General features: G+C 48.2%; 1 protein-coding gene across 5 annotated transcripts in view; it reads right to left on the reverse strand.

The window, feature by feature from the left end:
- The window catches only part of MYO7B (myosin VIIB), a 102,607-nt gene that overhangs the window by 31,697 nt on the left and 44,975 nt on the right, over positions 1 to 25,935 (reverse strand). For all 5 annotated transcript variants that reach the window (XM_061432130.1, XM_061432138.1, XM_061432114.1 and 2 more), the window contains exons 13-19: positions 22,930 to 23,140; positions 22,214 to 22,349; positions 17,786 to 17,949; positions 15,572 to 15,709; positions 13,588 to 13,740; positions 12,945 to 13,043; positions 11,236 to 11,330 (exon numbers count right to left, since the gene is read on the reverse strand). In XM_061432130.1, coding sequence (XP_061288114.1) covers positions 11,236 to 11,330; positions 12,945 to 13,043; positions 13,588 to 13,740; positions 15,572 to 15,709; positions 17,786 to 17,949; positions 22,214 to 22,349; positions 22,930 to 23,140 — 996 coding nt within the window. The remainder of the gene's footprint in view (positions 1 to 11,235; positions 11,331 to 12,944; positions 13,044 to 13,587; positions 13,741 to 15,571; positions 15,710 to 17,785; positions 17,950 to 22,213; positions 22,350 to 22,929; positions 23,141 to 25,935) is intronic.

Consider the following 25,935-nt stretch of genomic DNA (forward strand, 5'->3'; position numbering starts at 1 on the left):
AGTAGATTTCAATCATATTAAAAGTCACCCTCAGGGAATAGGGGAGGGGGATTTAGATGAAGGTCATCAAAATGTGCAAACTTCCAGTTAAAGGACAGAAATGGTATGGACCTAACAGAAGCAGAAGATATTAAGAAGAGACGGCAAGAATACACAGAAGAACTGTACAAAAAGATCTTCACAACCCAGATAATCATGATGGTGTGATCACTGACCTAGAGCCAGACATCCTGGAATGTGAAGTCAAGTGGGCCTTAGAAAGCATCACTACAAACAAAGCTAGTGGAGGTGATGGAATTCCAGTTGAGCTCTTTCAAACCCTGAAAGACGATGCTGTGAAAATGCTGCACTCAATATGCCAGCAAATTTGGAAAACTCAGCAGTGGCCACAGGACTGGAAAAGGTCAGTTTTCATTCCAATTCAAAAGAAAGGCAATACCAAAGAATGCTCAAACTACCGCACAATTGCACTCATCTCACACGCTAGTAAACTAATGCTCAAAATTCTCCAAGCCAGGCTTCAGCAATATGTGAACCGTGAACTTCTTGATGTTCAAGCTGGTTTTAGAAAAGGCAGAGGAACCAGAGATCAAATTGACATCTGCTGGATCATGGAAAAAGCAAGAGAGTTCCAGAAAAACATCTATTTCTGTTTTATTGACTATGCCAAAGCCTTTGACTGTGTGGATCACAATAAACTGTGGAAAATTCTGAAAGAGATGGGAATACCAGACCACCTGATCTGCCTCTTGAGAAATTTATATGCAGTTCAGGAAGCAACAGTTAGAACTGGACATGGAACAACAGGCTGGTTCCAAATAGGAAAAGGAGTACGTCAAGGCTGTATATTGTCACCCTGTTTATTTAACTTATATGCAGAGTACATCATGAGAAACGCTGGACTGGAAGAAACACACGCTGGAATCAAGATTGCCAGGAGAAATATCAATAACCTCACATATGCAGATGACACCACCCTTATGGCAGAAAGTGAAGAGGAACTCAAAAGCCTCTTGATGAAAGTGAAAGTGGAGAGTGAAAAAGTTGGCTTAAAGCTCAACATTCAGAAAACGAAGATCATGGCATCTGGTCCCACCACTTCATGGGAAATAGATGGGGAAACAGTGGAAACAGTGTCAGACTTTATTTTTCTGGGCTCCAAAATCACTGCAGATGGTGACTGCAGCCATGAAATTAAAAGACGCTTACTCCTTGGAAGGAAAGTTATGACCAACCTAGATAGCATATTCAAAAGCAGAGACATTACTTTGCCAACAAAAGTCCGTCTAGTCAAGGCTATGGTTTTTCCTGTGGTCATGTATGGATGTGAGAGTTGGACTGTGAAGAAGGCTGAGCGCCCAAGAATTGATGCTTTTGAACTGTGGTGTTGGAGAAGACTCTTGAGAGTCCCTTGGACTGCAAGGAGATCCAACCAGTCCATTCTGAAGGAAATCAGCCCTGGGATTTCTTTGGAAGGAATGATGCTAAAGCTGAAACTCTAGTACTTTGGCCACCTCATGTGAAGAGTTGACTCATTGGAAAAGACTCTGATGCTGGGGGGGATTGGGGGCAGGAGGAGAAGGGGACGACAGAGGATGAGATGGCTGGATGGCATCACTGACTCAATGGACGTGAGTCTGAGTGAACTCCGGGAGTTGGTGATGGACAGGGAGGCCTGGCATGCTGCGATTCATGGGGTCACAAAGAGTCGGACATGACTGAGCGACTGATCTGATCTGATCTGAGGGATGAAATGCACGTGGTGACCAGAGTGAACACGGCTCCAAGGCACATACGAGAGTTGTTAGAGCAAACCCTAAGAAGGATTCTCATCAAAAGGAAAAAAAATTTTCTTTCGTTTTTGTATCTATATGAGAAGATGGATATAATAATAACTCTGGTGGCCCAGTGGTAAAGAACCTGCCTGCTAGGAGGCGGTCCTAAGATGGTGGAGGAATAGAACAGGGAGACCACTTTCTCCCCCACAAATTCATCAAAAGCACATTTAAATGCTGAGTAAATTCCACAAAACAACTTCTGAATGCTGGCAGAGGACATCAGGCACCCAGAAAAGCAGCCCATTGTCTTTGAAAGGAGGTAGGAAAAAATATAAAAGACAAAAAAAAGAGACAAAAGAGGTAGGGACGGAGCTCTGTCCCGGGAAGGGAGTCTTAAAAAGAGAGGTTTCCAAACACCAGGAAACACTCTCACTGCCGAGTCGGTGGCGAGCCTTGGAAGCACGGAGGGCAACATAACAGGCAGGAAAAATAAATAAATAATTAAAACCCACAGATTATGAGCCCAACAGTAACTCCCCCAGCGGAGAAGCAGCGCGGATGCCTGCACCCGCCACTAGCAAGCGGGGGCTGGGCAGGGAGGCGCGGGCTGCATTGCTTAGAGTAGGAATCTGGCCTGAATGCTCCAAGGGCAATTTGAGCAAACTAACTTGGGCTAGCAAACCAGACTGTGGGATAGTTACCATGTGAAAAGCCCTAAGACACCACCAGGACCACTCATGGAACAAAGGACTGAACAGAACTAGCCGGCTGCAGACCATCCCCCTCCAGTGACAGGCAGCCAGAGCCTGAAGGGGGCAATCGCAGCCCCAGAGAGACATTATCTACCAAACTGCAAGCAGGCTTCTTTGCTAACCAAGACTTCTTGGGGTTCTGGACAGTCAACATCCACCTGTGAAGGTGTGCCGGTTGTATACCCAGAAAACCGAGCTGCAGGGACAGGGGAGGCAATAAGTCTCAGTGACCGCACTCGCCAAACACCTCATCACCTGAGCTGCTCGGACCTGGGAAGGGCACAAGACTCAGGCCCAACCGAGTCTCTGCCTCTGAGGACTACCCGAGTGCCTGAACCTGAGCAGCTTAGACCTGGGAGGTGCATGCAGCCCAGGGCTGGCCTCAGATGGTTCCCGGCAGAGCAACCTAGAGCCTGAGCAGTGTGGGCAGGGAAGGCACACACGCTGAGAGCAGTGGCAGACCCAGTGTGGCTGAAACACTGCGAACACACACCAGTGTAATTTGTTTGCAGCGTCCCTCCCTCCCCACAGCGTGACTGAACAAGTGAGCCTAAAAAGTGTCCACCACCACCCGCTATGTGTCAGGGCAGAAATCAGACACTGAAGAGACCAGGAAACAGAAGAAGCTGTAACAGAGGGAACCGCCTTGGAAGTGACAGGTGCAATAGATTAAAACCCTGTAGTTAGTACCGACTACATAGGAAGGGCCTATAGATCTTGAGAAATATAAGCCGGACCAAGGAACTATCCAAAAATGAACTGATCCCACAATACCCACAACAACACCAGAGAAAGTCCTAGATATATTTTTACTATTTTTACGATCATTCTTTTTTTTTAATTTTTAAAAAAATTTAAGTCCTCTATTACTCTTTTAATTTTCACTTTTATAACCTACTATTACTTTGCAAAAAAAAAAAGACCCTATTTTTTAAAAGCAAACTTCATATATATATATTTTTTTAATAATTTTTGTGACTTCTTTTTTCTCTTTTTTTTCTTCTTTTCTTTAATATTGTATTTTTGAAATTCCAAACTTTACTCTAGATTTTTAATCTTTGCTTTTGGTATTTGTTATCAATTTTGTACCTTTAAGAACCCAATCTTCAGTACCCATTTTTACTTGGATAGAATAACAGAGGCAGAAGATAGAATTAGTGAATTAGAAGATAGAATGGTAGAAATAAATGAATCAGAGAGGAAAAAAGAAAAACGAATTAAAAGAAATGAGGACAATCTCAGAGACTTCCAGGACAGTGTTAAACGCCCCAACATTCGAATCATAGGAGTCCCAGAAGAAGAAGACAAAAAGAAAGACCATGAGAAAATACTTGAGGAGATAATAGTTGAAAACTTCCCTAAAATGGGGAAGGAAATAATCACCCAAGTCCAAGAAACCCAGACAGTCCCAAACAGGATAAACCCAAGGCGAAACACCCCAAGACACATATTAATCAAATTAACAAAGATCAAACACAAAGAACAAATATTAAAAGCAGCAAGGGAAAAACAACAAATAACACACAAGGGGATTCCCATAAGGATAACAGCTGATCTTTCAATAGAAACTCTTCAAGCCAGGAGGGAATGGCAAGACATACTTAAAGTGATGAAAGAAAATAACCTACAGCCCAGATTACTGTACCCAGCAAGGATCTCATTCAAATATGAAGGAGAAATAAAAAGCTTTACAGACAAGCAAAAGCTGAGAGAATTCAGCACCACCAAACCAGCTCTCCAACAAATGCTAAAGGATATTCACTAGACAGGAAACACAAAAAGGGTGTATAAACTTGAACCCAAAACAGTAAAGTAAATGGCAATGGGATCATACTTATCAATAACTACCTTAAATATAAATGGGTTGAATGCCCCAACCAAAAGACAAAGACTGGCTGAATGGATACAAAAACAAGACCCCTATATATGTTGTCTACAAGAGACCCGCCTCAAAACAGGGGACACATACAGACTGAAAGTGAAGGGCTGGAAAAAGGTTTTCCATGCAAATAGAGACCAAAAGAAAGCAGGAGTAGCAATATTCATATCAGATAAAATAGATTTTAAAACAAAGTCTGTGAAAGAGACAAAGAAGGACACTACATAATGATCAAAGGATCAATCCAAGAAGATATAACAATTATAAATATATATGCACCCAATATAGGAGCACTGCAATATGTAAGACAAATGCTAACAAGTATGAAAGGGGAAATTAACAATAACACAATAATAGTGGGAGACTTTAATACCCCACTCACACCTATGGATAGATCAACTAAACAGAAAATTAACAAGGAAACACAAACTTTAAATGATACAATAGACCAGTTAGACCTAAGTGATATCTATAGGACATTTCACCACAAAACAATGAATTTCACCTTTTTCTCAAGTGCACACAGAACCTTCTCCAGGATAGATCACATCCTGGGCCATAAAGCTAGCCTTGGTAAATTCAAAAAAAATTGAAATCATTCCAAGCATCTTTTCTGACCACAACGCAGTAAGATTAGATCTCAATTACAGGAGAAAAACTATTAAAAATTCCAACATATGGAGGCTGAACAACACGCTGCTGAATAACCAACAAATCACAGAAGAAATCAAAAAAGAAATCAAAATATGCATAGAAACGAATGAAAATGAAAACACAACAACCCAAAACCTGTGGGACACAGTAAAAGCAGTCCTAAGGGGAAAGTTCATAGCAATACAGGCATACCTCAAGAAACAAGAAAAAAGTCAAATAAATAACCTAATTCTACACCTAAAGCAACTAGAAAAGGAAGAAATGAAGAACCCCAGGGTTAGTAGAAGGAAAGACATCTTAAAAATTAGGGCAGAAATAAATGCAAAAGAAACAAAGGAGACCATAGAAAAAATCAACAAAGCCAAAAGTTGGTTCTTTGAAAGGATAAATAAAATTGACAAACCATTAGCCAGACTCATCAAGAAACAAAGGGATAAAAATCAAATCAATAAAATTAGGAATGAAAATGGAGAGATCACAACAGACAACACAGAAATACAAAGGATCATAAGAGACTATCAGAAATTATATGCCAATACAATGGACAATGTGGAAGAAATGGACAAATTCTTAGAAAAGTACAACTTTCCAAAACTGAACCAGGAAGAAATAGAAAATCTTAACAGACCCATCACAAGCACAGAAATTGAAACTGTAATCAGAAATCTTCCAGCAAACAAAAGCCCAGGTCCAGACGGCTTCACAGCTGAATTCTACCAAAAATTTAGAGAAGAGCTAACACCTATCCTATTCAAACTCTTCCAGAAAATTGCAGAGGAAGGTAAACTTCCAAACTCATTCTATGAGGCCACCATCACCCTAATAACAAAACCTGAAAAAGATGCCGAAAAAAAAAAGAAAGAAAACTACAGGCCAATATCACTGATGAACATAGATGTAAAAATCCTTAACAAAATTCTAGCAATCAGAATCCAACAACACATTAAAAAGATCATACACCATGACCAAGTGGGCTTTATCCCAGGGATGCAAGGATTCTTCAATATCCACAAATCAATCAATGTAATACACCACATTAACAAATTGAAAAATAAAAGCCATATGATTATCTCAATAGATACAGAGAAAGCCTTTGACAAAATTCAACATCCATTTATGATAAAAAAAAAAAACTCTCCAGAAAGCAGGAATAGAAGGAACATACCTCAACATAATAAAAGCTATATATGACAAACCCACAGCAAACATTATCCTGAATGGTGAAAAACTGAAAGCACTTCCCCTAAAGTCAGGAACAAGACAAGGGTGCCCACTTTTACTACTACTATTCAACATAGTTTTGGAAGTTTTGGCCACAGCAGTCAGAGCAGAAAAAGAAACAAAAGGAATCCAAGTAGGAAAAGAAGTAAAACTCTCACTGTTTGCAGATGACGTGATTCTCTACATAGAAAACCCTAAAGACTCCACCAGAAAATTACTAGAGCTAATCAGTGAATATAGTAAAGTTGCAGGATATAAAATCAACACACAGAAATCCCTTGCATTCCTATACACTAATAATGAGAAATTAAGGAAACAATTCCATTCACCATTGCAACGAAAAGAATAAAATATTTAGGAATATATCTACCTAAAGAAACTAAAGACCTATATATAGAAAACTATAAAACACTAGTGAAAGAAATCAAAGAGGACACTAATAGATGGAGAAATATACCATGTTTATGGATCAGAAGAATCAATATAGTGAAAATGAGTATACTACCCAAAGCAATTTATAGATTCGATGTAATCCCTATCAAGCTACCAATGGTGTTTTTCACAGAGCCAGAACAAATAATTTCACAATTTGTACGGAAATACAAAAAACCTTGAATAGCCAAACCAATCTTGAGAAAGAAGAATGGAACTGAAGGAATCAACCTGCCTGACTTCAGGCTCTACTACAAAGCTACAGTCATCAAGACAGTATGGTACTGGCACAAAGACAGAAATATAGATCAATGGAACAAAATAGAAAGCCCAGAGATAAATCCACGCACATATGGACACCTTATCTTTGACAAAGGAGGCAAGAATATACAATGGATTAAAGACAATCTCTTTAACAAGTGGTGCTGGGAAAACTGGTCAACCACTTGTAAAAGAATGAAACTAGAACACTTTCTAACACCATACACAAAAATAAACTCAAAATGGATTAAAGATCTAAATGTAAGACCAGAAACTATAAAACTCCTAGAGGAGAACATAGGCAAAACACTCTCCGACATACATCACAGCAGGATCCTCTATGACCCACCTCCCAGAGTAATGGAAATAAAAGCAAAAATAAACAAATGGGACCTAATTAAACTTAAAAGCTTCTACACAACAAAGGAAACTATAAGCAAGGTGAAAAGACAGCCTTTAGAATGGGAGAAAATAATAGCAAATGAAGCAAATGACAAACAACTAATCTCAAAAATATACAAGCAACTCCTACAGCTCAATTCCAGAAAAATAAATGACCCAATCAAAAAATGGGCCAAAGAACTAAATAGACATTTCTCCAAAGAAGACATACAGATGGCTAACAAACACATGAAAAGATGCTCAACATCACTCATTATCAGAGAAATGCAAATCAAAACCACAATGAGGTACCATTTCACGCCAGTCAGAATGGCTGCAATCCAAAAGTCTACAAGCAGTGAATGCTGGAGAGGGTGTGGAGAAAAGGGAACCCTCTTACACTGTTGGTGGGAATGCAAACTAGTACAGCCACTATAGAGAACAGTGTGGAGATTCCTTAAAAAACTGGAAATAGAACTGCCTTATGATCCAGCAATCCCACTGCTGGGCATACACACCAAGGAAACCAGAATTGAAAGAGACACGTGTACCCCAATGTTCATCACAACACTGTTTATAATAGCCAGGACATGGAAGCAACCTAGATGTCCATCATCAGACAAATGGATAAGAAAGCTGTGGTACATATACACAATGGAGTATTACTCAGCCATTAAAAAGAATACATTTGAATCAGTTCTAATGAGATGGATGAAACTGGAACCTATTATACAGAGTGAAGTAAGCCAGAAAGAAAAACACCAATACAGTATACTAACACATATATATGGAATTTAGAAAGATGGTAACAATAACCCTGTGTACGAGACAGCAAAAGAGAAACTGATGTATAGAACAGTCTTATGGACTCTGTTGGAGAGGGAAAGGGTGGGATGATTTGGGAGAATGGCATTGAAACATGTACAATATCATATATGAAACGAATCACCAGTCCAGGTTCGATGCATGGCACTGGATGCTTGGGGCTGGTGCACTGGGACGACCCAGAGGGATGGTACAGGGAGGGAGGAGGGAGGGGGATTCAGGATGGGGAACACGTGTATACCTGTGGCGGATTCATGTTGATGTATGGCAAAACCAATACAATATTGTAAAGTAATTAACCTCCAATCAAAATAAATTTATATTAAAAAAAAAAAAAAAAAGAATCTGCCTGCCAATGCAGGAGATGTGGGTTCAGTCTCTGGGTTGGAAAGATCCCCTGGAGAAGAAAACAGCAACCCACTCCAGGATTCTTGCCTGGGAAATCCCATAGACAGAGGAACCTGGCAGGCTGCAGTCCATGGGGGTGTAAAAGAGTTGGATGTCACTTAGTGACTAAACAACAACAGTCTCACTGTGGTAATCGTTTCATGATATAAGTAAAATCATTACGTTGTTGTTGTTCATTTGCTTAGTCATGTCTGACTCTTTGCGACCCCATGGACTGCAGCACTCCAGGCCTCCCTATTATGTGGTACACCTTAAACTTATATGGTATTGTATGTTAATTATACTTTAATAAAACTGGGAGACAAAAAAAAAAAAAAAACAAGAAAAAAATCTTCTGGAGAGCTTCAATATTTATTGATGTCTGGGTGCCATCCAGTCCAATTAAGTCAGAATCTTTGTTGATGGGCAAAGAATATATGCATGCACATATAATAGTTTTAATGCATGTACACACACACGTACATGATGATTCTAATATAAGGCCAAAGTAAACAACCGAATAGTCTAAAGAAAATTTTGTCTCTTTTCGAATGTACCAGTGGTCCTCAGGAGGGGGTGATTCTGCTCCCCAGGCACATTCAGCAATGTCCAGACACATTTTTGGTTGCCATGACTGAGGGGTTGGGGAGGAGAATGCTACTGGCATCTTAGTAAGTAGAGTTTAGATGCTGCTAAACATCCCACAATGCCCAGGATAGCCCTCTATAATGAAAAGTTATCCAAGCAAAATGTCAATAGTGGGACTTCCCTGGGGTTCCAGTGGTTAAGAATCCACGTTGCAATGCAGGGGACATCAATCCAATCCCTGGTCTGGGAAGATTCCACATGCTGAGGGGCAACTATGCCCATGCGCCACAACTACTGAGGCTGTGTTCTGGAGCCGGCAAACCATGCTCACCCACCCTAGAGCCTATGTTCCACAACAAGAGAAGCCAGTGCAGTGAAAAGCCCGTAGACTGCAACCAGAGAGCAGCCCCCAGTGAGAAGCCCGTAGACTGCAACCACAGAGCAGCCCCCAGTGAGAAGCCCGTAGACCGCGACCAGAGAGCAGCCCCTGCTCACCACAACTAGAGAAAGTGTGTGTGTAGCAGTGAAGATCCAGCACGGCCAAAAATAAGTAGATAAAGAAAATAAATATCAATAGTATTGAAGTTGAGAAACCCTGATTTCTATTTATACCTTTTGAAAAAAGTTCTTGTCTAATTGCATTGGCCAGAACAGCAATAACACTGCAATTATCAATAGTGATCAGTTCTGGGTAGATGGAGTAAATATACTTTTCCTTACCTCTCCTGCTAACTATGACTAAAAACCCTTAGACATTATACATAAAACAAATATGAAGAAGACCCTGAAAGATGGAGGATGAGAAGGAAGACAAGCTAAGGGTCTCAGACAGTGGTAACTTCTCTGAGCTTCTTTTTGTCTCATGAACCCCAGACTAGGAGCTAAAGAAGTAGAAAATCCAGAAATAACAATGGGAACAGACCAAAAAAAGCCAAGAAAAGCCTTCTCTTTCCAGTAAAAAGACCAGAAAAAGGACAGTTTAGCAAGACACAAAACTTTTAGATAATAACCAGTCTGCTCCAGTGAAACACCATTTAAACAACTGTGGTTCTCACCCCCAGTTACACCAGAAAATGCCCAGTGGGAAGCCTAGATTCCCACCCTCACCTGTATTGTGTCAGAAAAGGCTAAGCAGGAAGTCATCCTCGATGGGCAGCAATGAGTCCATCCCCCACAATGTCACTGGAGACCACTGGGGACTCCTGCACCTGTATGGCCTTCCAAGCCACACTGCTCTGCCTCCTGACACTTCTTACAGGTGCCCACAGCCTCTGTTCCTGTGACTCAGCCACTTCCTCCTATTTTGTCCTGTCTGGGTTTCCAGGCTTTCCTGTGGTTGGTAACAGGCCAGTGGGACAGCAGGGAACAGCATCATGGTATCTGCAGAGTCCTCTGAACATGGTGAGGGTCCCCTGGAGAAGGGATAAGCTACCCACTCCAGTATTCTTGGGCTTCCCTGTTGGCTCAGCTGGTAAAGAATCCGCCTGCAATGTGGGGGACCTGGGTTTGATCCCTAGGTTGGGAAGGTCCCTTGGAGAACGGAACAGCTACCCATTCCAGTGTTCTGGCCTGGAGAATTGCATGAACTGTATAGTCCATGGGGTTGCAAAGAGTGGGACATGACTGAGCAACTTTCACTTTCACTGGACATGGTGAGGGTCAGGGAGGCAGTAATATGGCTGATTTGCTGAACCTGGGCTGAAATTCACACGTTACCTATTTACTGACCAGGGAACTGAGTCAAAGATGGTTCTTTTCTTCCCTCCAAAACCAACCACCTCATAAACCCAAATCCATATGTTTTCTAAGATAATTGAAGGAGAATCAAAACACAGTCGAGACCACACTGGTAGATTCTGCCCTTCACCCCTAAACATTCAAATTGTGTATTAGAAATTCTCTGCCAACACAGACGGCAGTGTCCCTGGTCAGCAGGTTGCAAAAGCTCTTCTGCCTCAGTCACCCCCAGAGAGAGACCAGCGGGAACATGTGACCCTGGTTTAAGGGGTACAGGCCTGTCCAGGGGATAGGGCGTGTGGATGTGTGGGTGGGGAGGGGCTTGGGGCAGGGCCTGCACCTGTGTGTGTAGCCCCGCAGGACTCTCTGGATTCTGATGGCAGCCTCATCCAGGGCCTGGCTCCTCTGTACCTCCAGCAGGGTGTCCTGGTTTTCCTGGAACAGAAGAGTTCTCATCGCATAACTGCCCTGCCTCACCCCCAAGCCCCGACCTGCAGCCAGGGCTCTGTCTCCAGAAGTCAGGAACTCTCAGACTCTTCCAGGGAGAAGCGGGCAGGGGTTGAAAGACATGAGGTTGAAAGACCTGCTCTTAAGTTGCCGCTGATGTGGCTCCGAGCCCAGAGCCGCAGCCCAGCCCTCAATCCAAGAACTTCCCATTTTAGCTCTTTCTTCTTGTTAATTCAATCTGGAAAATTTCATTTCTGCTCTGAAGAACCCAAGAAGGGGGCAAAAACTGTCCCCGAAGCTGTGCTTTATTTCCTAAAAATCATATGAAACACGCATTCAGCTATAATATAGATGCATGCTTGTTTCAATATTAGCATGTTTCCCCAGCTTTTGCAGAGAATTCAGTGTGAGGTGATGGACTGTATTCATCCCTGAGTGGTGACATTCCCAGGCCCACCTTGATGCTTCCCCTGGATCCTGGTTTCATGGAAAAGACAATTTTTCCATGGATTGGGTTTTTCATGGACTGAGGGGTGGGGGTGGTTTGGGGATGATTCAAGTGCATTACATTTATTGTGCACTTTATTTCTATTATTATGATTATATCAGCTCCACCTCAGATTATCAAGCATTAGATTCCAGAGGTTGGGGACCCCTGCTTTAAACCACACCTTACTGGGTAGCACCCTGGGATTCCCCAGACCTCTTCCCTCTGTGGAGTCAGCTGCCCCCATGGAGTCTGAAGCCCCTCTGCTTCTTTCCTTTTTAAGCCCCACAGTTCCAGCTCTAGCCTAACTAGTGATGGGTCGACAATAGGCCCACTGGAGAGCTGGGGCTGGGAGGACAGACAAGGATTGGTGGGCAGGCTCCATGGGGTAAGAGGAGAGAGTGGAAGCCTCAGGAAGGGGCAGTGGGGACGGGGTGTGGTGCCAGGTGGGCTGGCAGAGCCCTGATTCTGGCCCTGATCTTCTCTTGTTCCTCCTCCGCACCCTGCTGACCTACCCAAGGTGTGTGGAGCTAGGAAACACTGACACTCTCTCCTTTAGACCCAACTCAAAATCTTGCAGGGCCCGAAGGCCAGCCTCAGGGGCTGGGAGGCTGCCTCAGCTGTGACCCTGGGCCTGCCTGTAAGTTGATGGAGAGGGAGGTGGGAGGTGGGAAGTGGTGCTGCTTGCCCGACCCTGCCAAGGATGAGCTGTCAAAGGGCAGGGTCCACACTGCCACCTTCCCTGAAGCTCCGCCTCCCCAGAGAGGCAGGGGCGGGGCTTCCCCAGGACTGACTGCAGACTTCGCTTCGGCTCCGGCTCCGGCAGCAAAGACTGCTCCGGGGCTGGGGGACAGTGGAAGACCTCCCTCAGGTCCTGTTTGCTCTTGCCCAGTAGCTTGGAGGCAGCCCCTCTGTCTCCTTAGGTCTTGTCCTAAACGTCCTCTCCTAAGAAGCCCCCTTGGGCTTTCGCAGGCTGGGCTGGGCTCTTTCGGTGACTCCCTGCCTCCCTTTCCCCTAGCATGGCTTTCTACGACCAGGCTCCTTGAGGGCAGGGGCTGGGCATGCAGCAGGCACCCACGGGCACCAGACCAGCCACACAGGCTTCAGGTTCTCACCTTCAGGAAGATCTTGGTCTTTCCCATCTTCCATTCTTTATCTGTCCCCAGCCACCTTTCGGCGATGCGCAGGGTCATTTGGCGAAACTTGTTCCGGAGCTGCCAGGAGGAAACGAGTGGCTCGGTGGAGTCACGCAGGAGGCTGAGGTCCCTCCTCAAGGTCTTCTTAGGGATCGGGGTCTTTCTGCTCCCACAGGGGTCACCGTCAGGGGCTGCTGGGCCAGGGCACAAGCCCCCAGCACCCTGGATCAAGATGGGGTCCAGAGGATTACCAGACCACAATGCTTCCAAGGGTGTGGGGTCTCAGTGTGGCCCTTGGACACGGGCAGTCCAAACTTCAGGATGGCTGAGTGTTTGGGGGAAGGATAGAACGACCACACATCACCTCTGTGACATTCTGCCCTAAAAGGGAGTATTTGCTTTAAACTTTGGTTGCTCCTAGAAGCAACATATTCAGCCGCTAGCCTCCTCCAGAGAAAGGAAGCAGGAACAGGGGTCATTTCAAAGCTTCGGCCCCTGGGCATCAAGAAGGGGCCCTGAGCCCTCTTGGAACTGGGAGGTTGGGGGCGCCCAGAGGCGCCTGGGTTTTCAGGATGCGCACGCCGCGTCTTGCGGCCTGCGGCCGGGCTGCGGGGACACACACCTCCGTGCGCATGGCACTGGGCAGCAGGACGCGGAACCTCTGTGAGAACTCCTCGAACGAGTAGCGGATGGGGAAGCCGGATTTGCGGATGTGCACGGTCTCCATCATCCCCGAGTAGCGCAGCTGCTGGATGCACAGCTCCCGGTCGAAGAGCTGCGGGTGCAGAGGAGAGGGGCTGATAGAACGGGCCGCCCCCTTCCCAACCACTCGCCACCAGCTCTGAGCCACCACCTCTGCCGCTGTCCTCAAATGCAGGAGAACGAAACAAACACTTGGTTTCATAAAAATTCTATTCTGAAGAGATATATTTGGTTGAAGAAGCTGAAAGTCCTGGAAGTGTTTCCAAGGAGATAAAAGTCCATCACATACAAACTGGGACATCCATAAGAAGAGCAAAATTTCCCTCATTTTCAGGATATGCAGAGTATGAGGAATAGAAAATTTTTTTGCATATGTCACATTTAAAATATTGTTAAATGCCCCCAAACAGTGATCCCAAAGAACACGGTTTCCTCCTGACCTTGCCAATGTTGGGGTGACCACTGCCCCTGGGGTCCTTCCAGCAGGGGCACCATTATGCCTCCCACTCTAGTGGAAAGAAGAAGTACATTCCCTACTTAGACTCAGAAAATATTGTAATGGATTTAGTCTCTGCATCCTCCAGAGACAGCTATTTGGAGAGGAGTTTGGTCACAATGCTTTGCACAAGGGTATGGGGGCTCAGCCATGGCTGGCACCCTAGAGGGGCCCCTCCACCTGGAACCAGGAGTGTCTGGGGACTAGGTGCATGCCCTCCAATCCGGCAAGCCTACCAGCAGGCAGTCACCCACTTGGAAACATGGAGGGCCACCGAGGCAACTGCTAATGCGGTCAAGGACCACCCAGCAGTTTTGGGCAACTAGATTTCTTCCATTTGTCCAGTATTTCTGGTGGACCTGGTATTTCTTGTTTAATCTTTACAACAGCTCTACCTGGATGGGGCACTTAGCTCCAACTTAAAGATGAGGTGCCTGAGCCTCAGAGACATATTCTTAAGTGGCAGAGCCTTCAACCTTAAGCCCGCCTGGCCCCTCAGCCTGGGTTCCCCTATACCTGCACAGGAGCTGCCTCTCCCAGGGGTGTTTCAGCCAGGGGCACCCACAAGACCTGAGCATGACCCACAAGCCTCTGTGGCAGAGGGCCTTTGGGAGCACAGTTACTATCTAACATCTGTGCACTGTGATTTAAGGAAGATGCATTTTGGATTTCCTGGGCCAGTCTGAAATTCATGTAATTTTATACTTTCAAAAAAGAAACTTTATTTAATGTAATATTATTTTTTTCTTTTATAAGACTTTTTAAAAAAAATCATTTTATCTCCTTTCAGATGGCATCTTCCCATGTCTGGAAGCCTTTAAATTTGTGGTCTCTGGGTGGGATTCCCAAGCTGGAATCCCAGGGACTGGGTAGGCAGCAGGCTCCCACCCAGCACATAAGTAGATACAGTCACTTTCCAAGGGTTTAATGGCCTCAGGTCTCGGTGACCAGTAGTTGGTGTCAGCCTCTAAAATCACAGTACTGGTTGCTGCCCTTATGGAATGTGGCTTAATTATGCAGATATGGTACACGCACACACACACACACACACACACACACACACACACAGTCATGTGCAACCCTTGCTGCTCACTGCAGGCTGGCAGATCCAGAATTTATGGAAGAGAAAACTGAGGCTCAGAGAAGCAACACACTTGGCCAATGGCAAGCAAATGGCAGTGTGGAAACAGTTGAGGTCTGGGAGATCCAAAGCCTTAAAGGTCACCAACCTTCAAATGGTCTAGACTGGCCACCTTGCCTCAGTGTCCCCATCTGTAAAATGGGGGCAGATAGCTTCAAAGCTGCCCAGGTACTGGTGAAAGGAGAGACATGACTCCAGATGCCATCACATTCATTCCCTTAGATACCTCCCCTCGTCCTGTGCAGGTCCCCAGACTCCCCTCATTACCAGCGGCTTCTTGTAGTCATTAGGTTTGATGCAACGGATGAAGTAAGGCTGGCAATTGGTGAGGATTTTCATCAGCTGGTCCAGAGACTGCTTGAACTGGCCAGCCAAGGTGGAGGGCCGCTTGCTGGAGTCTGCAGACTAGACAGAGCACAGGGCACAAGTGGAGCTCGGTCCAGGGCACAGCTGACTCAGGGCACAGCGAGGGCTTCTGCTGAGGTCCCACAGGTGGGCAGGGCTACATTCATCCAGTCGCTCATCCATTTGTTTAGCATAGGTTCCCCAAGTGCCTACTGTGTGCAGGCACCCAGGAGACACTGGGAACCCAGAGGCAAGTAGAGCTGGGCAAGCCTCCTGTCTAGGAGTGGGGACCCCAGAGTGAGATGCACCAGGGTGAGGAGACAATGTCAATTTTTCCTTGCCATTCTACATTTTTCAGTTTTTGTATAGATTTTGTATGCTCTTTTTGAATGTTATGTACTGTACATTGTAAGCATTACTGTAAATGTATACAGTATTTTTTTAATGTATTAAAATGATGGATGCAAGAGAAAACAAAAAACCCAGGCCAAGAGTGCGTAAGTGGGTGCTCAGTCACTTCAGTCACGTCCGATTCTGTGAACCCATGGACTGTAGCCCACCGGGCTCCTCTGTCCATGGGATTTCCCAGGCAAGAATACTGGAGTGGGTGGCCACGCCCTCCTCCAGGGAATCTTCCCAACCTAGGGACCAAACCCTAGTCTCCTGCGTCTCCTGCATTGCAGGTGGATTCTTTATCGCTAAGCCACCGGGAAAGCCTTGGGCCAAGAGTAGTGTGTGCTTTTGTGCCATACTGATCTTGGTGATGCTCCTTGATCAAACTTTTTCCAAGGTCAAATGCGCTTGGCAAACATATGTACTGCCAAATTGCATCAGTCTGGAGACTCAAATTCATGGTTTAACGCCTCCGAGAATAGGATGCAATCCCTGGCAGGTATAACAATGGGCAGCATTCTCCTGGGTTTAAAATAATGCATTTTCCTCCTGTTCCGGCTCCCTGAAACCTGTGGACATGCCTTGGAGGCCCTACAGGGCCAGGACCAGGCTGTGCTCCGGCCTCAGCTGTGGAGTCCAGCCTGGCTCCACGAGGGCAGAGGATCTGGCTCAGCTTCAGCTGGTTCCAGACCTGGGTAGTTCCTGCAAGCCTCATAGCTCCTTGGTGCCTCTCTGGGCTGGCTCTGCATGTGGTCATGCTGTGGGCCCTGGGCACTAAAGTGTTAGGAGCTCCTGTGGAGGTGGGGGTGGGGCGCCTCAGTGTGGACTACAGCATGGAGTAGGGGGCGGGAGGTTCCTATGCCTGCACCCACAGTTCCTGTGCCAGTGTGCCGACCCCGTCTCCCAGCCCAGGGGTGGGGGAGCTCCTCATCAGATGACCCACAGGGCTCTTCTGGAACAGTCACTGTCAAGGGGTGAAGGGAGACCCCCACCCTGCCAGGATGTCCTAGGCTGCTCTGAGGAGCACCAGGGGCTCTCTGCTCCCTCCTCTCTGGTCAGCAGGCCCAGCGCTGTTGCCAGCACACCACACACACACACACCCCACCTACCCACACCCACACACCCACAAAACACACAAGTACTCCACATATCACACACACACCACACCACACACACACACCCCACCTACCACACACACACCCACAGAATACACAAGTACCCCACATACCACACACACACCACACACACACAGCCCACGTACCACACACACATACACCCACAAAACACACAAGTACCCCACATACCACACACACACACGCACCCCATCTACCACACACACACACCCACAAAACACACAAGTACCCCACATACCACACACACATACGCCCCACCTACCACACACACATACCCACAAAACACACATGTACCCCACATACCACACACACACACATACTAGACACCACACAAAGCACACATATATACCACATACACCACACTCCCCCCATAAAACATACACAGAGACCAATATAGAAAGAAATAACACAAACAAACTCAGTGAGCCTGCTGCTCAAACCACTGCTCACTGGAAGCAGGCAGAGCCCCCTGCTCCTGCCCCTGGCCACTACCCCCACAGTACCTCAGCCCCTTTGCAGTCACCTCTGCACCCCAGACTCCAGGCAGCGGGGCTTCTCCATGCCTGTCTGCCCCCCAGGCCCTGGGCAGAGCAGGGCCACCAGAGCCCACCTTGAATTGCTGGCTGCTCGACTTCACCCGGACGATGCTTCCAGGGCCCCGCCTGCTTTCCTCCGACTCCAGCCCAAATATCTCCCGCAGGAACTTGTTTTGGGAGGAGTGGACCAGGGCGAGGATGTCCCTGTTCAGCACATCCCGATTCTTCTCCAGGAAGCCTGTGGGGAAGCAGAGCCCCCAGCCCCCGCCAGCTCAGACCGGGGAGGGGAGGGTGAGGCGCAGGCAGAAGGCCACCATGCCCACCTCCATCTCCCCACGTCTTGGCATCCAGTGCCTCCGCTCAGCACCAAGTCATGTCACATCCACACCCTGCAGCCCCCACAACCCACCATCCCCACCCCAAACTCCCCCATCCAAGCTTGCACCCCACCCCGGGGGTCTCCTCTCCCCTAGTACCTGTGCCCCACCCCACGGGTCTCCCCTCTCCTGATGGCCTATGGCCCCCAAGAGATCTCTGGGGCGTTCTTCCCTTCTAAGCCCTCCAGGATAATGCTGGCTTGTGCTTCAAGGACAGCTCGAGCGTCATCTATTCCGGGAGGCCCTACTGACCCACACGTGGCTCCCACCTGCGCCGTGTGGCCCTTCACCTGGGCCCTGTCATTCAGCTCAGGGAAGCCTGAGGCCTTCCCATCTGTTCTGTCAGCCGCAGCTCCCCGGGTGGACTACGGGTGGGAGCGAGCCCCTTCCCCTCAACATCCTGGCCCTCCCAGCCCCCACTGTCACTCCCGCGTCCACGTAGGAGCCCACTAGCAGCACAGCAGACGGACTGTGCAATCATTGTGCGGTTTGGACCTCCCGAGGGTGGAGCCTGTGGATTCTCGTCAGGGCTCTGAATTTCTGGGGAACCCTGGGCAAATCTGATTGAGCCAACCGCTTGTCTACATAAGGGAGCAAAACAGAAGAGAAGGAAAAGGAGAAAGCGAAGAAGGCTGCCCAGCCCCGTAACTTCCGAAAATCTGGCAACCTGGTTGCGTCCAGGGAGCTTGCAATCTGGACACTCCTGCTGGGAGGCCCACCCTTCCCCAGCAGCCTGTCTGAAAAGGAGCAGCTGCTTCACATGTCCCTGTGGAACCAGCAAGGGGGAGAAATCGCTGCTTTGCTCTTCCTGGAAGCCCAAAATGGGGAAAGGAAAGAAATTAAACATGACTTGGCTTCCTGGCTTCAAGGATAGGGGGCAGGGGTAGGTGACTTGCTGATTATGAGGTCCTAAAATGTATTTCTTTCCTCATTATAAGTATAAACTGCATTGGTCTTGGAACTGAACGTGTGCCCACAGGCAGTGTGTGCACATACACGTGAGCACTTGCGTGAATGCACATGTGCAGGCACATGCGTGGGCCTGGACCCAGTAGGTTTGGGAATGAAGCATGTCTGCCGCTCACTAAGGAGACCCTGAGGGCCTGGGTGCCCCAAGGCCCTTCTCTAGCAACATGCTAGAGTCGGAGGGCCCTCCAGCTTAAGGAGTGAGACTCTAGAAATTAGGGAGGGGGCTGTGTATGGGCTGAGCTGTTTGCCCCCCAAATCCATATGCTGAAGCTCTAATCCATAGTACCTCAGAATGTGTGTGGAGAGAGGGCCTTTGAAGAGGTCAGGGAGGTAAAATAAGGCTGTTAGGGTGGGCCTTAACCCAGTCAGAGTGGTGTGCTACAAGAAGAGGAGATTAGGACACAGACACGCATGGGAACAAGAGAGACGCCAGGGAGAGACTTCAGAAGGCTCCAGTCCTGCTGACGTTTGTCTTGGACTCCTGGCCTCTGGGACCGTGAGAAAATGCATCCCTGTATCTATTTGTGGAACGTTGCTATGGGAGTGTTGGCTAGGGGACACAGCGTGCGTCTGGGGATGAGTGGACAGCCCATCTTCCCTCCCGCCGTGGGAGAGAGTGGACCTGTCTGAGGCAGGGCATGGAACGGCAAGAAGAAGGCGCCAGAGGATGGTTGCTTCTCAAAACCAGGCCAGACGATGACTGGGGGCCTGCTGAAGGCTGCACCCCACAAGCGCCTGACTCCAACTTGTCTTCTCCCTTTAAGTCACCCCTTTTTAGTGGGGTGCTCTGTGCATGCCTGCACAGCCTCGTGTGGGGTCTGGGAAGGCCATGTCAATGGTGGAAGAGGAAGCTTGATTCCCTCTCTGCCAGCAGGTGCTATGAGAGGGGAAGACTGGACCAAGAGCTCAAACCGAGCCGCCCTCACCAAGCTGAGTGTGGTGACAACAAGCTTGCTTTCCCAGGCTCCAGGGCCACCTGAAGAGGAGGCTGGCACATAAGCCCCTCTCTCAGCCCTATGCTGGAAGACAGCCTTCTGCAGACGGGGCGAGCAGGCACGTGATGTTACCCTGTGCCCTTCCAGGCTTAGACAGAGCCTCCCAGCCCCAGGTGCTTTTGGGGGGATGATTGAGGCACACCTGGGCCCAAACCTCCCCCCACCCCATCCCCGCCAAAAGACAGAGTAATGGGCTTAGGTCATGAAGATAGCAGAGCACTGAAAAACACCCAGCAGGCTCAGTTTCCAGGAGCATTAATGGAATTCTGTGCTCCAAAAGCCTAGAAAGAAGCGACCTTACTCTTAGCATACATGGAAGTTGCAGTTCACTTCAAAAACTAAAACTTGGCCTTGAGTAGCCCACGGAGGTTGATGTGCTCAGTGTCTCTGTGTTCTGGAATTCTGAAGTCCCACTAGCTCTGGGCTCCCCCTTTCGGAAAAGCCCCAAAGCCAGGATCTGGTGGGAGTTATAAAGGAGCCCCCCCCTTACCTCCTCATTTCTCCAACAGAAATAATCCCCTGGTCTCAGAACACCTCCCTTCCTCCATGTGAAAACAGCAGCCCCTCCTGCTGCCTTGTCCCTCCACCTGAAAAGTGTACTTGCAGCATCCCTGACTCCAAGTTTCCAGTTAGACCACAGTAGCTCCTCAGTTCTCCTTACAAGCCACACAGAGTCACCCTCTGGCTTCCCGCCTCATTTTCCTGATCACAGGACCCACTGGCCACCTCTCCCATTTTTCTAAGCACACCAGCAGCTTGACCACCTCAGCCCCTTATTTCTCTAATCAAAACTAGGCTTGGGACTTCCCTGGTGGTCAAGTGGTTAAGAATCCACCTGTCAATGCAGGAGACATGGGTTATATCCAGGGTCCAGGGAGATCCCAAACGCTATGGGGCAATTAAACCCAGGCACCACAACTACCGGGGCTTGTGAGCTCTAGGGCCCACAGGCCACAGCTACTGAGCCCTAGTGCCGCAGCTACTGAAGCCCTTGCTCCCTAGAGCCTGTGCTCCGCAACCAGAGAAGCCCCCACACTGAGAAGCCCTCACACCACACTGCGACTAGAGAGGACCCCCTGCTTGCCACAGCCAGAGAAAGCCCACGTGCAGCAATGAAGACCCAGCACCGCCACTAGATAAATAAAATCTTTAAAAACATGCCTGACCTTATCTCCACATATACACTTTCACTACCAAGAGAGTGAAAAGATATCCCAAAGAAGAGGAGAAAATATTTGCAAATTCTATATCTGATGAGGTAATTACAATAAAAAAGAAAACAATTAACATGTGTTGGTAAGGAGCTGTAGGAATTGGAAACTGCATACATTGCTAATGGGAATGTAAAATGGTGCGGCCACTTTGAAAAACAGTTTGGTGCTTATCCCAAAAGTTAAATAGAAATACCACATGACCCAGCAATTCCTCTCTTAGGTATGTGTCCCAAGGAAGTGAAAACGTATGTCCACATAAAAACTTGTACATGAGTGTTAATAGCAGCGTTACTCATAATGGCCAAAAACATGCATCAGTTGATGAAGGGATAAACAGAAAGTGGCATATCTGTGCTGCGGACCATTGTATGCAGTGTGAAGAACCAGTACAGAAACACGCTACAGTGTGAATGAACCTTGAAAACGCCATGCCAAGTGAAAGAAGCCAGTCACAAAGGCCGCACGATGCACGATTCTGTTTATGTGAAATGTCCAGAACAGGCAAATCCACAGAGACCGAAGTTAGCAGTTGCTGGGGTTGGGGAGAATTAGGAAGCAATGAAGAAAGACTGCTAATGGGAGTTCCTTTTGTTTTTCTGAACGCAAGAATGGAGTCTTAACCTTTGGACTGCCAGGGAAGTCCCTAGTGGGGATTTCTTTTGAGGGGTGATGTAAATGTTCTAAAATTGTGGCAACAGCTGCGTAAGTCTATGGATATACTAAAAAACCATTGAGTTGTAGACTTCAAATGAGTGAATTCTATGGATGTGAATTATCTCTCAGTAGAACTATTACCAACAAAACAAAACACAAACATACATGCCTGGTCCATTCCATTCCCTCGGTCCCATTGCTGGTTCTGCAAAATGACCTAGCCTCCTTTCCATGGCCTCCCTGGGGTGCTCCAGATTTGGAAGGAAGGGACTGTGGAGAGGAGCTTCACCTACCTTCTACATGGTAGTGCACCTCGCCAGCAAAGTGGGCGATGCCAAACTGGGCATCGTGGATGTTCTTGGGCTGCAGGAAGCCCTTGTTGTTAGCATGGACACTCTTCAGTTTTTGCAGCAAGGTGGTATCTGTCCCCTGGAAGAACGGATGCCCTATGGGCTGAGGACCCACAGCCCAGCCACTGGGTACACCCCCAGGTCTCAGGGGCTCCCTCAAAGGGCAAAGCAACTGGGTTCAGAATGACTGAGGGCCTTTCTACAGACAGCAAGCGGATGTGTCAGGGGCAGGGGCTTGTTCCCTGAGTGAGGGCCGTGGCAGGAAGAGAGGCTGCCAGCTCGCTGGCTGTAGCCTTCCCTGGGAGCAGAGCATCTCCTTTCTCTGGATCAGAGCTCTTACTGACTCCCTGAGAGTCCATCTCCCCAGAGACATGCAGAGTCCCCCAAAGCAAGAAGGAAAGTGTTGCCTCGTCTTGCACTCCATGCAGCCCTTGGCCCACAAGGCTCAACCAGCCCTCTCTGGGGGTGTGTTCCTGAATCTAAATAATCTATGCTGAGGAGCAGAAGTGAGGGCGGACTCAGGTGCCTTCCTCCAGGAGGCGAGCCTTGAGGGAGAGGGAGGCTGGAAGGCGGGGGCTCCTCTGCCAGCCCCCGCGGTTTCAGGGCAGTGGAGTTTCCCAGGCAAGGGGTCTCCCCCGAGGTGGGCGGGCCCAGGGCACCTGTGGGAAGCGGCTCTCCTCATCCAGGAGGGAGATGACGCTCATGGGCTTGAGGGCCAGCAGGTCCAGGGTGGGCCGGTTGTCGGTGTAGTGAATGTAGTCCCAGGCGATGCTCTCCGCGCGGTACTCCTCCTGCTCCACGGTGAACACGTGCTGCACGAACAGCTGCTGCAGGTGCTCGTTGGCCAGGTTGATGCAGAGCTGCTCGAAGCTGCAGGTGCAGCACCGCCCCAGAGGGGCAAGGTTGGCCTGGCTGCCACTGCAGCCAACCCCTGGCACACAGCCCCACACATGTGTACCCACAGAACACACCCCCAAACACCATACAGGCCGACAGATAGCCTCCCTCTTCCCCTGCCTCTGCCTCCATCCCCTCCTCCATCCCACAGCAAACAGATTCAGAGAAATGTGGAGGCTGCACTTAGCATCAAGCCCTGACTTTGACTCCATAAGGTCCCCAGCAGGATCCTCTGCCAAACTAGGCTGTCCTGACATGGAGACAATCTCTGGGGGCCAAGGGTCCAGTAGCCACCCTGCCCCATGGGCAAGTGGCTTGGGTATTAAGACAAGCTTCTGGAGACCCATCATTGATGGCTGGGCTCCTTTGCATCAGTCAGACATACCCCTTTCCCCTCCCCGAGTCCTCCCACTCGCTCTTCCTCCTGGGCTCCATTTCACCTCCTGAAATGGCCCCTCCACTCATCACCCCGGCTCAGGTCAGAAACCAGGCCGTCATACCTGACACCTCTCCCTCGTTCCCAACTCCAACTCGTTGCCAAAGTCCGGCTGCGCTCTCTCCAACACAGCGCCTAACCTGTTTACTTCTTTTCACTCCCACTGCTGCTCCCTTAATCCAGGTCACCCTCTTTCTCACCTGGAGTGCAATAACAACCGCCTCATGGCTCTCTCTGCCTCCAGCCTCACCCCTCCAACCATTCTCTGTGGCCACCAGACAGAGGTTTCGGACGTGCAGAGCAGGGACCTGCTCTCCCCCTGCCTTGAATCCTTGTGGACCTGAGCTCCCATTATTTTCATGATCCAGACAGACAGTGACACAGTGGAAAGCCTGCCCAACACAGCCAGGGAATGGACGCAGGGGACTCTGTGAGTGATAGTCGCTCAGCCATGTCTGACTCTTTGTGACCCCATGGACTATAGCCTGCTAGGCTCCTCTTGTTCATGGAATTCTCCAGGCAAGAATACTGGAGTGAGTTGCCACCTCCTTCTCCAACAGGGCACCCTGCCCTTCTCTAATTCTAAGTCTTCACACATGTGAGACCCTCCTTTCTCTGACCTGCTCTTTTGGTTCATCCTTTGGGTCTCACTTAGGCATTTCTTCCTCAGGATGGGTTGCCCATTTATGCAAAACCTTATGGTTCCTCAGGCTGGTTGTTCAGGTCTGTTAACCCAAGAGAGTTAACACACTGCCTGGACATCGTGGAGTGATGCTGTAGCCATCAGCGATTGCAGCCACCCCTGACAATGAGCCCTGAGGGAACTCAGGATGGAGACCAGGAATACTGGCCACCTAGCAGTCATCAGACTGCCTGTGAGATCCTTTGGCCTGTAGCCTGTCAGGCTCCTCTGTCCATGGGATTTTCCAGGCAAGGATACTGGAGTGAGTTGCCATTTCCTCCCCTAGGGGATCTTCCTGACCCAGGAATCGAACCCACGTCTCCTGCATGCAGGTGGATTCTTTACCGCTGAGCCATTGGGGATGCCCCATTAGATTGCAGCCACTCACAACAGTAGAGCTTGAAGAAACTCAGGATGTGAAAACAGAGAATGCTGGCCCCAGATATCTGAGATTCATATCAAAGGAATGATTTCAGTGAACCCAGACTCTTGCATCTTTCCATACACAGAAAAGTGCCAAATACCTTAACTTGGGATATCTAGTTTTCTTTTATTAACAATAATCTTTTGATGTTCTACCTGCCCTTTGTTGCAAAAAAACTCCTATATATCCTGGCTCTACCCTCGCCTCCTCGGAGCATTTTTCTCAGAATTATTTGAGATGCTGTCTCCTGGGCCTGAAGTTCTAGGAATGTCTGCTGAATAAAACACAAGTCTCAACTTTTAGGTCATGCACTTTGTTTCAGTTGACAAGAGTACTCGGTGCACCCTTGCAGAAGGCAGTTCGGGTAAGTGACTGGGTGCTGAGTGACATGGCCCTGCTCCTTCAGGTGGCCCCCAGACTGCAGCCCTGCCACAAACCCAGCCTGTGGCTTCTTCACAGGGGGTGGAGGGGAGGGCGTCCCTTAATAAATGGCCAGATCCCCCAAAATAAACTACTCATCCAGCTCCACAGTGGCCAAAGATATGCTTGGTCTGCTTAGCTGCCCCTCTCAGGGCCAGAAACCAATGATCAGAATCATTTTTTGTTTTTCTGCTCCTTAGAGCTTCTATCATGTTGGGCTGAGTTCTGCCAGCCCTGCCCCATTCCACCTGCCCATGGTGAGCTGGTCCTAGGAGCCTGCAATCCCAATGTGCATGCACTCAGAATGGCTTGCATCTTGACCAAGGGGCCTTCTCAGCCTTCAGCTAGAGACAGGGCCTTGGGCAGGGGCATGCCAAGGTCAGGACAGCCCTTTGGCACCTCTGACAGTGCCCGGAGACCTCCACTTGGGACTGAAACCAAGCAGAACCCTGTGGGGCCCTCCTGAATACAAAACTCCCTCCTTGTCCCCCATTTCTTATTTGTAGCAAAAGGCTTTAGTCTCCTATGACATCTCTGAGTCCTAAGAGCAGACTCAAGACCAATTAGAGAAGTGAAGAAATGCAGTCAAGAAGCAATAGTGCAGTGATAAAACAGAGTCCTAGTTCTTCCTCAAGGGATCTCTTAGAGTTGTTTTGCAGAAACTAAGACCCCTGCCCAGGTGGAGTATGGTGACTACATGCTGGTCACAAGCATGTAGACCCCAGACTGGTTGGAACCAGATGTTGATGATTAAGATTCCCTAAACATCACCCCATTACCTCACCACCAACCAATGAGAAGAAAGT

This window comes from Bos javanicus, chromosome 2 (assembly GCF_032452875.1).
Source record: "Bos javanicus breed banteng chromosome 2, ARS-OSU_banteng_1.0, whole genome shotgun sequence".
Taxonomy (NCBI): Eukaryota; Metazoa; Chordata; class Mammalia; order Artiodactyla; family Bovidae; genus Bos; species Bos javanicus.